Below are 16,283 nucleotides of genomic sequence, written 5' to 3'. Positions count from 1 at the left end.
CTGCAAAAACAGAGGGAATGCAGTCAGGGTGCAAACTTCACCATAGTTTGATCCAAAGATTCATATCCATGAAATTAAATGGGGTTTAACTCCCATCACAGACAACTACAAATACAAACTTGATGGTGAGCACTCTAGACACATCACAGTTGGTAACATTACGAAGACTCAGCAAAAGAAAGTGACTTCAGGGATTAAGCCTAATCCAGTGAATGCTTGGATTGTACCATTGTTTCTATATGATGCTTCCACTTGAAACATCTTCTTTTAATTTGCCTAGAGAGTTTATAATGTGAAGACTTGATCAAAGGAAGGTACCTCACCTGAACAGGGACTTGAACCCTGGACTCTCAGATTAAAAGTCTGATGCTCTACCGACTGAGCTACCCAGGCTTCACAAAGCTTCTTATCTTGAGGTAAAACGCGTCTGCAGTCCAAACCTCAACTTTATACATGAATAAGCAGTAAACCACACGTATAAGGACTCTGAATTTAAGTTGCAAACTTGGTAACTTGGTGATAACACTACCAGCAAACCAGTGAGGATAGGGAACTTTCCAAACGCACAATTTATCACATTTGAGAACGGCATTAAGCACACTCTCTGCAAACACAGAGGGAATGCAGTCAGGGTGCAAACTTCACCGTAGTTTGATCCAAAGATTCATATCCATGAAATTAAATGGGTTTTAACAGACAACTACAATTACAAACTTGATGGTGAGCGCTCTAGACACATCACAGTGGGTAACATTAGGAAGACTCAGCACAAGAAAGTGACTTCAGGGATTCAACATAATCCAGTGAATGCTTGTGTTGTACCATTGTTTCTATATGATGCTTACACTTGAAACATTATTTTGAAACTCTCCTACACAGTTTATATTGTGAAGACTTGACCAAAGTAAGGTGCCTCACCTGAACAGGGACTTGAACCCTGGACCCTCAGATTAAAAGTCTGATGCTATACCGACCGAGCTACCCAGGCTTCATACTGGATCATGTCATCTGTCATCAAGAGGAAATATGTCCCTGAAGTCCAAATCTCAACTTTATACATGAATACGCAGTAAACCATGCTTACAAGGACTCTGCATTTGTGTTGCAGACTTGTTAACATGCTGTACACACGACCAGGAAATCCATGAGGGAAGGGAACTGTCTAAGTATACAATTTATCATGCATCAGAGCAGCTTTAAGCTCATCTTCTGAAAAATTAAAGTGAGTGCACTCAGGGTACAGACTTAACCAAACGTTAATTCCAAAGACTCATATCCATTAAAATGAGTGAGCTTTGAATCACGTCACAGACAACCACCCTCACAAACTTGATGATGTGCATTTTAGACAAATCAAGAGAGAATGGCTTCATGGATTCAGCCAAAGTCACTTAATATTCATACTGTTTAAGATATGTATAATCTTTACATGACGAGGAATTCATTTATTAATGTGACACATTTCAACATTGATTTAGTAGAATTTGACAGAGATTACAAGTGAGAATTTGTTAGAATAATGGTATAAAGCTTGTTGTTTTCATTCAGTGTGAAAACAAAGGAAAGGATGTCACCTGAACAGGGACTTGAACCCTGGACCCTCAGATTAAAAGTCTGATGCTCTACCGACTGAGCTACCCAGGCTTCAAGAAGCTGTAGTCTGGGGGAAAATCGGTGCGTATTAAGTCACCTTGAAAGGGAGCACCCTTATAATTCTGTATGTTGTGTGCGTACCTGTTTGAAAGTGTGCAGCACTTCCTGTCTCTGGCTGAAGTGTCTGAAGAGCAGCTGCAGCGCTCCAGACACCAGAGGAGGGTAGTCGTGCATGGTGAGGTGGGTCAGCACTCGCAGGAACATACGACCGCCCTCATCATCTACCTCCAGGATACTGTTCCCCTTACTACACACACACACACACACACACACACACAACACACACACACACACACACACACAATAAGAAAAATATGTAAACAGTGATGCAGGTTTTACACATGGTAAATATATGTATCAAGTACATGCAGAATTACATACCCGACTCCAAACATGGCTTCTGCCTGTTCTCCAATGTGCTGCAGGTTGATGGTGGCTAAGGAGGGACAAACAAACAAAGTTTAATGAGCAATAGCAGGAATAAGCTGTAGAGGGTAATTTCCATGTATACACACAGGTGACTTTGACAACACACAAAGAAAATATGGCTCAGATTCAAAGGTGGATATGTACAGAAACAAAATACGACAAAAGGGTGGGAAAAAAAACACCTGACATGTAAACACAAACAGATTTTAGAGTTTGTCTGGGTTCTACCTGGTGTTTCCATGTTGTCTGGGATGTCTGGAAGCATTGGGAATATTAACAAGACAAAACTTTACCGAACACTGTAGGATGCGTTTTGAGGTAGATCACATACGTGCCTTTTTAAAAGTCTGATAATGGTTATAATAGTTATACAGTTCTCCACCTCCATAAATTTACACGACATTGTACAATTTGTACAAGTTATAAATGTGAGTAATTGGAAAAAGTGGAAGTTCTTGCACAGGAAAAATGCCTGAATACAGCAAGACAAATCTGACAAACTTTTGAGACTTCATAAAAAATAACTGAATAATAATGAGATAAATGGAATTCATCCCAGCAGCACATTATTATGAATGTAAATTTCAAAAAGTCTTTTAATTTATAAGCTGTGTATGTTACAGTAACAGTGAAATAAAATTTAAAAAATAATAAGGAGACTGAGTTTGTTTGCATTGGCTCTGAGTTTGTGTGTGTTGCATATGTACCTGCATGCTCCATATTAGTGGTGGCATCAGCATCAGCCATAGGATAAACATCCACAAACTCCTTCTTAAAGACAGACAGCAGGAAGGAGAGGCGGTAGTCCAGACGAACATTCAGGATGAACTGATGAAGAGCAGACTTCAGTTCAGTCACAGTTTCACAAAAAATCACATTAAAGTAGTAATAATTAAAATGGGAGAATTTTACAACACCAGAGTGTTCATGTTTGTTAAAGTCACAACAGGCTCACTCTTAGTAGCTTTATAAGGGTTGTATGCAAGTGTTTTCTGTTGCCGAACATGGATTCTTGATGGGAGAAGGTTGTGGTGATTGTTGCTTGACAAGAGCTTCTGCTATTGTTGTGTTTACAAGGCAAGAGGTTATACTACATCCTCTGAGCAGCACTACGTCTTCAGAAAAGATAGGAGGCTACAGTGAGTTGCTATTGGAAACCGACAAGACGGGCCGGGGTGAGCGTACTAACATCAGTAGAAGAAAAGATATGATAGAGGAGAGTAAGAATTGGTGTTTGTTTCCATCACTGGAGACAGCTGTTGCTGAGTAGAGGAATGAAGTGTACTCCAGAACTCGCAATGTTGCTTCTGGACTGATAAGTAAACAGCTGTTAATGCTAAAGTTGGCTATGGAGCACTAGCAAAACTTACAAATAGCTTCTTTAATACGGAGACATTATTGATACAAGGTAATTGGTAACCATATTAAGAAGAACATGTATTCTGGTGGTGCTAAACTGTTTTAGTTAATTACATTCTCTGTCTCTCACAAGCTAAAGCAGGTATTTGCAAACAAGCTCCCTAGCTAACGTCAGGTCACTGGCTAATTCTAATTGCAGTAGTTAGCTCTTTAATGCAGTCTCGTACAACACCATCACTAACTATGACTACAACTTAGTGGCCACTGAGTGTATATTTAATATAATTTTATAACTGCTCTATTAGTTACCTGTAATATCTCCAGTATCTTGAGCTTGGTGTCCATGACTGTCAGGTCCATCTTGTCGATACTGTCTTTAGTGCCTCTCTGTCCTTCAAGTACCAGCCCTGCCCCCAGCCCTGCCCCTCTGGCACCTGGACCTCCAAATATGGACTGCTTCCTGTTGAGGACCATGGTGGACATCATCTGACCCATCCCATGTATGGAGCGCTTCACATTCTTCCCTAGAGTGAGAGACAGATGGACAGATGAGGTAGAAAATAGAATATATAAACTATTTATAGTCAATGTATTTATTTGTTTTACTATATCCGCACACTAATTATTTTAGGATGTTCAAAGATCTTATCATTTAAGTTATGGAGCTACTTCATCTCAGACAACATCTCAGAAAATTTGCTATTCACAACTTGTTCATTTGTCCCTACTGGTGGGAAGTCTCTTACTAGCTGCTTTACATTAACATCATGATACCTCTTCACAGGCAGTTTCACATCCATTTACACCTATTCACTGAATTCATTTGACTGCAATGACTCCCAAAGCTGCTATATGTGACCTAATGACTCAGATGAAAATAGAGACTAAAATTTTTGAAATCCCCTCCAGTGAGGGGAATTGAAGAAAACTTTTGGATGAGTGATTAAACATTTTCAAGAATCAAAATGCACTGACTTAATATTATTTCAACAATTTGAACTCAGAGGCACAGCTTTTGAACAGGCAAGGCAGACAACTGCTTTGGGCCTCAGACAAACAAAATTTACTCCACAGTAATTTCTCAACATGGGGTTCCCTCCCCCCTTAAACAATCAATGGAGCCTTTGCAATGACATATAAGTAGAAAACCCCTAATGGAGCCCTATGTCAGAAGCAGTGATGGCAACTATTTTCAGTATATCATACACATACAAGATTTTTTTTTAATCTATAGATAATTCAATTACACAAAACTGACTGTAACACCTATATAATTATCTTTTTTTTTTCAAATGTGCATCTAAATGTATTGACAAACTTTTTTGTTTAAGCAGGTACGCCCATTCACAGCTCACTCACGTCTCTGTCTGGCTGGTGATTGGTTGACTGAACGTGCTGACTGCCTGGGGCCCTTTTGGATAGAGCCCCAACGGACTCCAGAATCTCCCCGTTTGAACTACATATTTACCTTCTTCCTACTACACTGTATTATTGTACTGAAGGATAATTTATCAAAAATTTGACATGAATATTATTTCTGTCTAAATCATTTTATATAACTTATATTATACTTAATGTCAATGTGTCCATGTGAGTGAGAGGAGAACATTTTTTTAAGTAGGTTTTTCCGCAGTTCGATCAATCATTGAAAAATGCAACGTTACACATACGTTAACATGCATACATTAACAATAATCAGAGCAGAGCGTACCTGATCCATCATCATGGAATAATATCCCAGCGTGTCCAGGATTGGGTCTACAGTCAATAATGCCCAATAGGGTTCTGGTGAGTCTTAGCAGCTCAAAGAAACTGTAGAAACCAAAGTAGATCAAATGTCTGGCCAAACTCACCACCTGGAGAGACCAGAAAAAGGAGAAATGATCACAGGAGAAAATAGGAACAATGAAGGATGGGGAAAGTTGTAAAATAAGAGAGAAAGAAGAAGAGCAGGGACACACCTCATATGTGAGTTTGTTTTTCTCCTCATTGTGAAACGGCAGTTCATCGTTAAGGACATTGTTGAGATACTCCTCCATGAACGCCATGGTGTTGGAGAAACGGTTCTTCTTGTTGTCCCTGCTGTCGTCCATGTTAGAATCATAACTGAAGATGACATACGTCACAACAAATTATGTACAACACAGAGGAATATCATCAGGGAATCATTTTTGACCCTCAGGATAAATGTCTGATTCTATACTGACTGAACTACACATGCTTCAAACAACCTTACATCTCGAGGAAATACTTGTTAACTTGATGAACACAAAACCAGGAAGCCAGGGAACTATCCAAATGCACTATTTAATTCATGTGACACAATTGATTGTGATCAGGGTACAAACTTCACCGTAGTTTGATCCAAAGATTCCTCTCTTTAAAAATAAATGTGGTTTGACTGCCGTCTTAGACAACCACCCTCACAGGTCAGCACTCTAGACACATCACAGTAGATAACATTACGTGGACTCAGTTCACAAGAGAGTGGCTACATGGTTTCAGCCTAAACCAGTGAATACTTTTGTACCATTGTTTCTATATGTTTACACTTGTAACATCTTCTTTAAACTCATGAAAAACATGAAAACTTTGCGATGCTTCCCCTGAACAGGGACTTGAACCCTTAGACCATCAGATTAAAAGTCTAATGCTCTACCGACTGAGCTACCCAGCCTTCAAAAAGTGTTTATCTTGAGGAAAAACGCATCTGCAGTCCAAATCTAAACTTAACGTTTCACTCCCGTCACAGACAACTACAATTACAAACTTGATGGTTAGCACTCTAGACCGTTCATCGTTTCTATACGATGCTTCCACTTGAAACATCATTTTGAAACTTTCTTACACAGTTTATAACGTGAAGACTTGACCAAAGGAAGGTATCTCGCCTGAACAGGGACTTGAACCTTGGACCCTCAGATTAAAAGTCTGATGCTCTACCGACTGAGCTACCCAGGCTTCACAGAGCTTCTTATCTTGAGGTAAAAAGACTCTGCAGTCCAAACCTCAACTTTACACATAAATAAGCAGTTAACCACACGTATAAGGACTCTGAATTTAAGTTGCAAACTTGTTAACGTGGGGATAACACTACCAGCAAACCAGTGAGGATAGGGAACTTTCCAAACGCACAATTTATCACATTTGAGAACGGCATTAAGCACACTCTCTGCAAAAACAGAGGGAATGCAGTCAGGGTGCAAACTTCACCATAAATTGATCCAAAGATTCATGTCCATGAAAATAAATGGGGTTCATTCCCGTCACAGACAACTACAATTAAACTTGATGGTCAGCACTCTAGACACATAACAGTTGGTAACATTACGAAGACTCAGCACAAGAAAAGAACTTCAGGGATTCAACATAATCCAGTGAATGCTTGTGTTGTACCATAGTTTCGATATGATGCTTCCACTTGAAACATCTTCTTTTAATTTCCCTACAGAGTTTAAAATGTGAAGACTTGACCAAAGTAAGGTACCTCGCCTGAACAGGGACTTGATCTGCAGTCCAAACCTCAACTTTATACATGAATAAGCAGTTACCCACAAGTATAAGGACTCTGAATTTAAGTTGCAAACTTGGTAACTTGGTGATAACACTACCAGCAAACCAGTGAGGATAGGGAACTTTCCAAATCCACACTTCATCCCTTTTAAGAACGGCATTAAGAACACTTTCTGCAAACACAGAGGGAATGCAGTCAGGGTGCAAACTTCAGCATAGTTTGATCCAAAGATTCATATCCATGTAATTAAATTGGGTTTGACTCACGTCACAGACAACTACGATTAAAAACTTGATGGTTAGTACTCTAGACACATCACAGTGGGTAACATTACGAAGACTCAGTTTATAAAAGAGTGGTTACGTGGATTGAGCCTAATGCAGTGAATGCTTGGATTATACCATTGTTTCTATATGATGCTTTCACTTGAAACATCATTTTGAAACTCTCCTACACAGTTTATAATGTGAAGACTTGACCAAAGGAAGGTACCTCACCTGAACAGGGACTTGAATCCTGGACCCTCAGATTAAAAGTCTGATGCTCTACCGACTGAGCTACCCAGGCTTCAGAAAGCCTTTCATCTTGAGGTAAAACGCCTCTGCAGTCCAAACCTCAACTTTACACATAAATAAGCAGTTAACCACACGTATAAGGACTCTAAATTTAAGTTGCAAACTTGTTAACGTGGGGAAAACACTACCAATAAGCCAGTGAGGATAGGGAACTTTCCAAACGCACAATTTATCACATTTGAGAACGGCATTAAGCACACTCTCTGCAAAAACAGAGGGAATGCAGTCAGGGTGCAAACTTCACCATGGTTTGATCCCAAGATGCATGTCCATGAAATTAAATTGGGTTTGACTCACGTCACAGACAACTACGATTAAAAACTTAATGGTTAGCACTCTAGACACATCACAGTGGGTAACATTACGAAGACTGAGTTTACAACAGAATGGTTACGTGGATTGAGCCCAACCCAGTGGATGCTTGGATTGTACCATTGTTTCTTTGTTTCTATACGATGTTTCTACTCGAAACATCTTCTTTTAATTTCGCTACAGAGTTTATAATGTGAAGACTTGACCAAAGTAAGGTACCTCGCCTAAACAGGGACTTGAATTGCAGTCCAAACCTCCAAACTCCCATCACAGACAACTACAATTACAAACTTGATGGTGAGCACTCTAGACACATCACAGTTGGTAACATTACGAAGCCTCAGCACAAGAAAGTGACTTCAGGGATTGTGCGTAATTCAGTGAATGCTTGGATTGTACCATTGTTTCTATATGATGCTTCCACTTGAAACATCTTCTTCTAATTTCCCTACAGAGTTTATAATGTGAAGACTTGACCGAAGGAAGGTGTCTCGCCTGAACAGAGACTTGAACCCTGGACCCTCAGATTAAAAGTCTGATGCTCTACCGAATGAGCATTACACATAAATAAGCAGTAAACCACATATATAAGGACTCTGAATTTAAGTTGCAAACTTGGTAACTTGGTGATAGACACATCACAGTGGGTAACATTACGAAAACTCAGTTTACAACAGACTGGTTACGTGGATTGAGCCTAATCCAGTGAATGCTTGGATTATACCATTGTTTCTATATGATGCTTCCACTTGAAACATCATTTTGAAACTCTCCTACACAGTTTATGATGTGAAGACTTGACCAAAGGAAGGTATCTCGCCTGAACAGGGACTTGAACCCTGGACACTCAGATTAAAAGTCTGATGCTCTACCGACTGAGCTACCCAGGCTTCACAAAGCTTCTTATCTTGAGGTAAAACGCCTCTGCAGTCCAAACCTCAACTTTACACATAAATAAGCAGTTAACCACACGTATAAGGACTCTAAATTTAAGTTGCAAACTTGTTAACGTGGGGAAAACACTACCAATAAGCCAGTGAGGATAGGGAACTTTCCAAACGCACAATTTATCACATTTGAGAACGGCATTAAGCACACTCTCTGCAAAAACAGAGGGAATGCAGTCAGGGTGCAAACTTCACCATATTGGGTTTGACTCGCGTTACAGACAACTACGATTAGAAACATGATGGTTAGCACTCTAGACACATCACAGTGGGTAACATTACGAAGACTCAGTTTACAACAGAATGGTTACGTGGATTGAGCCCAACCCAGTGGATGCTTGGATTGTACCATTGTTTCTTTGTTTCTATATGATGCTTCTACTCGAAACATCTTCTTTTAATTTCGCTACAGAGTCTATAATGTGAAGACTTGACCAAAGTAAGGTACCTCGCCTAAACAGGGACTTGAACTGCAGTCCAAACCTCCAAACTCCCATCACAGACAACTACAATTACAAACTTGATGGTGAGCACTCTAGACACATCACAGTTGGTAACATTACGAAGCCTCAGCACAAGAAAGTGACTTCAGGGATTGTGCGTAATTCAGTGAATGCTTGGATTGTACCATTGTTTCTATATGATGCTTCCACTTGAAACATCTTCTTCTAATTTCCCTACAGAGTTTATAATGTGAAGACTTGACCGAAGGAAGGTGTCTCGCCTGAACAGGGACTTGAATTGCAGTCCAAACCTCCAAACTCCCATCACAGACAACTACAATTACAAACTTGATGGTGAGCACTCTAGACACATCACAGTTGGTAACATTACGAAGCCTCAGCACAAGAAAGTGACTTCAGGGATTGTGCGTAATTCAGTGAATGCTTGGATTGTACCATTGTTTCTATATGATGCTTCCACTTGAAACATCTTCTTCTAATTTCCCTACAGAGTTTATAATGTGAAGACTTGACCGAAGGAAGGTGTCTCGCCTGAACAGGGACTTGAACCCTGGACCCTCAGATTAAAAGTCTGATGCTCTACCGAATGAGCATTACACATAAATAAGCAGTAAACCACATATATAAGGACTCTGAATTTAAGTTGAAAACTTGGTAACTTGGTGATAGACACATGCTTCCACTTGAAACATCATTTTGAAACTCTCCTACAAAGTTTATAATGTGAAGACTTGACCAAAGGAAGGTATCTCGCCTGAACAGGGACTTGAACCCTGGACCCTCAGATTAAAAGTCTGATGCTCTACCGACTGAGCTACCCAGGCTTCACAAAGCCTTTCATCTTGAGGTACAACAACTCTGCAGTCCAAACCTCAACTTTACACATAAATAAGCAGTTAACCACACGTATAAGGACTCTGAATTTAAGTTGCAAACTTGTTAACGTGGGGAAAACACTACCAGCAAGCCAGTGAGGATAGGGAACTTTCCAAACGCACAATTTATCACATTTGAAAACGGCATTAAGCACACTCTCTGCAAACACAGAGGGAATGCAGTCAGGGTGCAAACTTCACCATAGTTTGATCCAAAGATTCATATTTGTGAAATTAAATTGGGTTTGACTCGCGTTACAGACAACTACGATTAGAAACTTAATGGTTAGCACTCTAGACACATCACAGTGGGTAACATTACGAAGACTGAGTTTACAACAGAATGGTTACGTGGATTGAGCCCAACCCAGTGGATGCTTGGATTGTACCATTGTTTCTTTGTTTCTATATGATGTTTCTACTCGAAACATCTTCTTTTAATTTCGCTACAGAGTTTATAATGTGAAGACTTGACCAAAGTAAGGTACCTCGCCTAAACAGGGACTTGAACTGCAGTCCAAACCTCCAAACTCCCATCACAGACAACTACAATTACAAACTTGATGGTGAGCACTCTAGACACATCACAGTTGGTAACATTACGAAGCCTCAGCACAAGAAAGTGACTTCAGGGATTGTGCGTATGAATTTAAGTTGCAAACTTGGTAACTTGGTGATAGACACATGCTTCCACTTGAAACATCATTTTGAAACTCTCCTACAAAGTTTATAATGTGAAGACTTGACCAAAGGAAGGTATCTCACCTGAACAGGGACTTGAACCCTGGACCCTCAGATTAAAAGTCTGATGCTCTACCGACTGAGCTACCCAGGCTTCACAAAGCCTTTCATCTTGAGGTAAAACGACTCTGCAGTCCAAACCTCAACTTTACACATAAATAAGCAGTTAACCACACGTATAAGGACTCTGAATTTAAGTTGCAAACTTGTTAACGTGGGGAAAACACTACCAGCAAGCCAGTGAGGATAGGGAACTTTCCAAACGCACAATTTATCACATTTGAAAACGGCATTAAGCACACTCTCTGCAAACACAGAGGGAATGCAGTCAGGGTGCAAACTTCACCATAGTTTGATCCAAAGATTCATATTTGTGAAATTAAATTGGGTTTGACTCGCGTTACAGACAACTACGATTAGAAACTTGATGGTTAGCACTCTAGACACATCACAGTGGGTAACATTACGAAGACTCAGTTTACAACAGAGTGGTTACGTGGATTGAGCCTAATGCAGTGAATGTTTGGATTATACCATTGTATGATGCTTCCACTTGAAACATCATTTTGAAACTCTCCTACAAAGTTTATAATGTGAAGACTTGACCAAAGGAAGGTATCTCGCCTGAACAGGGACTTGAACCCTGGACCCTCAGATTAAAAGTCTGATGCTCTACCGACTGAGCTACCCAGGCTTCACAAAGCCTTTCATCTTGAGGTAAAACGACTCTGCAGTCCAAACCTCAACTTTACACATAAATAAGCAGTTAACCACACGTATAAGGACTCTGAATTTAAGTTGCAAACTTGTTAACGTGGGGAAAACACTACCAGCAAGCCAGTGAGGATAGGGAACTTTCCAAACGCACAATTTATCACATTTGAGAACGGCATTAAGCACACTCTCTGCAAAAACAGAGGGAATGCAGTCAGGGTGCAAACTTCAGCATAGTTTGATCCAAAGATTCATATCCATGAAATTAAATTGGGTTTGACTCACGTCACAGACAACTACGATTAGAAACTTGATGGTTAGCACTCTAGACACATCACAGTAGGTAACATTACGAAGACTCAGTTTACAACAGAGTGGTAACGTAGATTGAGCCTAATCCAGTGAATGCTTGGATTATACCATTGTATGATGCTTCCACTTGAAACATCATTTTGAAACTCTCCTACACAGTTTATAATGTGAAGACTTGACCAAAGGAAGGTATCTCGCCTGAACAGGGACTTGAACCCTGGACCCTCAGATTAAAAGTCTGATGCTCTACCGACTGAGCTACCCAGGCTTCACAAAGCCTTTCATCTTGAGGTAAAACGACTCTGCAGTCCAAACCTCAACTTTACACATAAATAAGCAGTTAACCACACGTATAAGGACTCTGAATTTAAGTTGCAAACTTGTTAACGTGGGGAAAACACTACCAGCAAGCCAGTGAGGATAGGGAACTTTCCAAACGCACAATTTATCACATTTGAGAACGGCATTAAGCACACTCTCTGCAAAAACAGAGGGAATGCAGTCAGGGTGCAAACTTCAGCATAGTTTGATCCAAAGATTCATATCCATGAAATTAAATTGGGTTTGACTCACGTCACAGACAACTACGATTAGAAACTTGATGGTTAGCACTCTAGACACATCACAGTAGGTAACATTACGAAGACTCAGTTTACAACAGAGTGGTAACGTAGATTGAGCCTAATCCAGTGAATGCTTGGATTATACCATTGTATGATGCTTCCACTTGAAACATCATTTTGAAACTCTCCTACACAGTTTATAATGTGAAGACTTGACCAAAGGAAGGTACCTCGCCTGAACAGGGACTTGAACCCTGGACCCTCAGATTAAAAGTCTGATGCTCTACCGACTGAGCTACCCAGGCTTCACAAAGCTTCTTATCTTGAAGCAAAACCGATCTGTAATCCAAACCTCAACTTTATACATGAATAAGCAGTAAACCACACGTATAAGGACTCTGAATTTAAGTTGCAAACTTGGTAACTTGGTGATAACACTACCAGCAAACCAGTGAGGATAGGGAACTTTCCAAACGCACAATTTATCACATTTGAGAACGGCATTAAGCACACTCTCTGCAAAAACAGAGGGAATGCAGTCAGGGTGCAAACTTCACCGTAGTTTGATCCAAAGATTCATATCCATGAAATTAAATTGGGTTTGACTCACGTCACAGACAACTACGATTAGAAACTTGATGGTTAGCACTCTAGAGACATTACAGTGGGTAACATTACGAAGAATCAGTTTACAACGGAGTGGTTACGTGGATTGAGCCTAATCCAGTGAATGCCTGGATTATACCATTGTTTCTATACGATGCTTCCACTTGCAACATCTTCTTTAAACTCATCTACAGAGTTTATAATGTGACGACTTGACCAAAGGAAAGTGTTCGCCTGAACAGGGACTTGAACCCTGGACCCTCAGATTAAAAGTCTGATGCTCTACCGACTGAGCTACCCAGGCTTCAAAACAAGCTCGTCTTGAGGAAAAACGGCTGTTCAGTCCAAACCTCAAATTTATACATAAATAAGCAGTGGCCATTAAGCACACTTTCTGCAAAGACAGAGGGTTTGATTCAAAGAATCATATCTTTTAAAATAAATGGGGCTTGACTCTCTTCACAGACAACCACCTTTACAGGTGAGCACTCTAGACACATCACAGTGTGTAACATTACGAAGACTCAGTTCACAAGAGAGTGACTTCAGGAATTCAGCCTAAACCAATTAATACTTGGATTGTACCATTCATTCATACTCGCAGCAGTATTAAAATCTACCAACTCTTTGATAGTGATGGAGGTGGGGATCTCAGTCCAGAGGCGGGCAAACTTGACAGGGGTCACCAGCTCCTGAGGGTCTCGGTCCACATGGGCATGGAGCATGAGGCGACAGAAGGAGGCCCGGAGGTCAAAGGGCAGAGTCTCGTCCATCATGCACAGGAAGATGAGCTCCACATCCAGCTGCTTGGAGATCTCATCTATGGCCAGATACTGACGGTCCAAACACATCCGGGCAAAGAGTTTCAGCTGGTACCTGACAAGGTGCACAGGGTGTAAACATTAACGATGTCACGTACAGCAAGCAATACAGACCAACGGATCATTTTTGGGGCAGTTTACAAATTTTCTGCCTGTCCTTGATACACTTTGATAGAGATTAAGATTTCTCTGAAATTTGCTGTTTATATTTATTGCTGCCCGAGGATGAAGCTTAACGATTTTGGTGACACCCTTGCTTTTCCTTCAGCACCACAAATGGGCCAAGTCTTTTACTTGGAATCAATATAAATATAATAATATAAATATAAAACAATAATAAACTTTTTTTTTTTTTTTAAGTTTTCCATTAAATTTTCTTTGGACATTCATGGACCCAGAGGATGACTCCTCTGTGTGTGTCTACCTGTAGTAAGTAAGGACATTCTCATCATGAGCGTTTCCCTGCCTCGCCTCCTGAGCCAGCTGTCTGATGCTCTTCTCTTGTCTCTCATTGGTCTTATCTGTCCACACCAGCCACACCTACAGAAACAGACATGAACACCACGACCACAGAAATATAGTCCTGTCTACCTAAAGAAAGGAACACAATTGCAATGAAGACTCATAAGCCACGAGTTAACAGTGATTCATTCTTTGAAACTATTTCCTCCTTTTCTTAGCAAGTTGTTCTTGACTTAACCTGCAAAATGTAACAAAATGAAGCTGACAGAAAAAATTATTCCTGGTTTTGCAGGATCCAACTGGAAGGTTTAAGGTTTGGAAAAATCATCTTATTCTAGCCTGCTCAAAGTATAACATACATATTGGGTATCATGTTCTAGCTCTTCATTGAAGCTAGAACAAGATGTTTACTGTGAGAAAAATATTCAGACCGAAGATGAGCACTAATTTATTTTTCATATCATCCTATTAAATGGAAATATACTATATGTCCCTTGCATCATTTTATACACATTTCCTTCAAAAAATATATATATTTGGTGTCTTTGGAAACTTTGGGCTCTCTACTAAAATTTAAAAATAAAGTTTGGTTCCACATCCTGAATTTGAAATGGCTGACTTGGCAGTTGAGATAAAAAAATATATGCTGGCAAACCTACCTCATCTTCATCTCCATAGTCATCCATCGCCATGTACTCTCCCTGAACACCACCAGGGGGCGCCTCTTTTGGGACACGACGCCTAAAGGCAACGAAACAGAAATAGAGCAGAAATAGCATACATGACAATCATAATCATAATCAACATAACAACAGTCTGGAGTAAAACAGCCTCATAGCTAAAGATTCCTGTTGATTTTAATGAAACATGCTAATGTTAATCTAGCTCTTCTCTCAATTATCTAAAATGCTAACGCTTTTTTTGTTCACCTGCAAGACAGCATCATGCAACAGAAAATAGAGACTGTGCTGCTCCCTGCTGGTCAGAGTAACAAACAAATAATATGGAGGAAATAACATGAAGGAAAGGAAGGACGGAAAATGTTTACTCCCATTTAGGAAAGCCACAAAAATGTTCAGAGATACATTTATTAAGATAAAGCAGAGAGTATTTGTTTTATCTGTCCTCACTCTGTTTTGATGAGGATATCCTGGTTTTTGGGGTCCAGCACACATTTACAGATGAGCTCCTGGGTGACGGGGATGGCCACGTTGTTGGACACACACAGGTCTGACAGGTAGTCCAGAAACCTGCACACACAAACATTATAGCTGAGAACTGGGCAGGAAGCAAACAACAACAACATACCAACCACCTCCCCCCTCATTTCTTCCCCTTCTGTGTGTACCTGGGCTCTCGGTTCTTGCGGACCAGGCTGACGAAGGTCTCCACCTCGGTCTTGGTGATGTGTTTCTCCAGCAGTTTGCGGTTATTGTGCAGCAGGGCAGTGATGGTGTCCTCTGCCAGGATGTCATAACCAATCTGACTCTGCATCACACCAAACTGCTTTGCTATGTGCTCCTGGAGGGACGAGGGAAGAAAGAGTGGGGAAGGGAATGAGAGAACAGACAAATCAACCACTTCTTATTTTTCTTCTCCTTTCTGTCTTTTATGAGGCCCCCAACTTTATGGGAGTGCGGTATGAAACCAATGTAGTGTCACTTTAAATGGGACTTTAGATGGGCACTTCACAAGTGGGGAGGTGAACAATAAAGTATTAATACAAAAAAAAATCACTTTTAGTTCCTTGATAGATACCTGATACATACTTGATAATAAATAATTTTGTATTTGCACTTTTGCTACAAGGAGAAATGTTCTTTACCGTCAACTCCATTTTTAATGTTCAACTCTGGCATCTTTTCAGAAGAATATTTGTTGCAGATAAAAATCTAAAATAAGAAGTTGGCAGTACCTTTTATTCAACCCTGAGCAG

The 16,283-nt window shown here is 40.2% G+C and overlaps 1 protein-coding gene and 12 non-coding genes across 15 annotated transcripts in view; all 13 read right to left on the bottom strand.

Annotated features, from left to right (window-relative positions):
• itpr3 (inositol 1,4,5-trisphosphate receptor, type 3) overlaps positions 1 to 16,283 on the bottom strand; it is a 78,995-nt gene that overhangs the window by 36,525 nt on the left and 26,187 nt on the right. For 2 of the 3 annotated variants that reach the window (XM_056384646.1, XM_056384647.1), the window contains exons 16-27: positions 15,696 to 15,868; positions 15,478 to 15,597; positions 15,007 to 15,088; positions 14,310 to 14,425; positions 13,689 to 13,940; positions 5,403 to 5,547; positions 5,153 to 5,297; positions 3,751 to 3,965; positions 2,790 to 2,910; positions 2,311 to 2,337; positions 2,035 to 2,089; positions 1,735 to 1,900 (exon numbers count right to left, since the gene is read on the bottom strand). In XM_056384646.1, the coding sequence (XP_056240621.1) occupies positions 1,735 to 1,900; positions 2,035 to 2,089; positions 2,311 to 2,337; positions 2,790 to 2,910; positions 3,751 to 3,965; positions 5,153 to 5,297; positions 5,403 to 5,547; positions 13,689 to 13,940; positions 14,310 to 14,425; positions 15,007 to 15,088; positions 15,478 to 15,597; positions 15,696 to 15,868 (1,617 nt within the window). The remainder of the gene's footprint in view (positions 1 to 1,734; positions 1,901 to 2,034; positions 2,090 to 2,310; positions 2,338 to 2,789; positions 2,911 to 3,750; positions 3,966 to 5,152; positions 5,298 to 5,402; positions 5,548 to 13,688; positions 13,941 to 14,309; positions 14,426 to 15,006; positions 15,089 to 15,477; positions 15,598 to 15,695; positions 15,869 to 16,283) is intronic. The other variant, XM_056384648.1, reaches the window with a different exon arrangement.
• trnak-uuu (transfer RNA lysine (anticodon UUU)) lies at positions 321 to 393 on the bottom strand. Its single transcript has one exon. It is a non-coding gene; the product is annotated as a tRNA-Lys (tRNA).
• trnak-uuu (transfer RNA lysine (anticodon UUU)) lies at positions 916 to 988 on the bottom strand. The gene has a single exon. It is a non-coding gene; the product is annotated as a tRNA-Lys (tRNA).
• On the bottom strand, positions 1,572 to 1,644 carry trnak-uuu (transfer RNA lysine (anticodon UUU)). Its single transcript has one exon. It is a non-coding gene; the product is annotated as a tRNA-Lys (tRNA).
• Positions 6,330 to 6,402, bottom strand: trnak-uuu (transfer RNA lysine (anticodon UUU)). Its single transcript has one exon. It is a non-coding gene; the product is annotated as a tRNA-Lys (tRNA).
• Positions 7,450 to 7,522, bottom strand: trnak-uuu (transfer RNA lysine (anticodon UUU)). The gene has a single exon. It is a non-coding gene; the product is annotated as a tRNA-Lys (tRNA).
• On the bottom strand, positions 8,660 to 8,732 carry trnak-uuu (transfer RNA lysine (anticodon UUU)). Its single transcript has one exon. It is a non-coding gene; the product is annotated as a tRNA-Lys (tRNA).
• trnak-uuu (transfer RNA lysine (anticodon UUU)) lies at positions 10,005 to 10,077 on the bottom strand. Its single transcript has one exon. It is a non-coding gene; the product is annotated as a tRNA-Lys (tRNA).
• Positions 10,891 to 10,963, bottom strand: trnak-uuu (transfer RNA lysine (anticodon UUU)). Its single transcript has one exon. It is a non-coding gene; the product is annotated as a tRNA-Lys (tRNA).
• Positions 11,491 to 11,563, bottom strand: trnak-uuu (transfer RNA lysine (anticodon UUU)). Its single transcript has one exon. It is a non-coding gene; the product is annotated as a tRNA-Lys (tRNA).
• On the bottom strand, positions 12,091 to 12,163 carry trnak-uuu (transfer RNA lysine (anticodon UUU)). Its single transcript has one exon. It is a non-coding gene; the product is annotated as a tRNA-Lys (tRNA).
• Positions 12,691 to 12,763, bottom strand: trnak-uuu (transfer RNA lysine (anticodon UUU)). Its single transcript has one exon. It is a non-coding gene; the product is annotated as a tRNA-Lys (tRNA).
• Positions 13,296 to 13,368, bottom strand: trnak-uuu (transfer RNA lysine (anticodon UUU)). Its single transcript has one exon. It is a non-coding gene; the product is annotated as a tRNA-Lys (tRNA).

This window comes from Seriola aureovittata, chromosome 9 (genome assembly GCF_021018895.1).
Source record: "Seriola aureovittata isolate HTS-2021-v1 ecotype China chromosome 9, ASM2101889v1, whole genome shotgun sequence".
NCBI classification, from domain to species: domain Eukaryota; kingdom Metazoa; phylum Chordata; class Actinopteri; order Carangiformes; family Carangidae; genus Seriola; species Seriola aureovittata.
The sequence above is the reverse complement of the archived record's forward strand: the minus strand, read 5'-3'. Positions and strand labels throughout refer to the sequence as shown.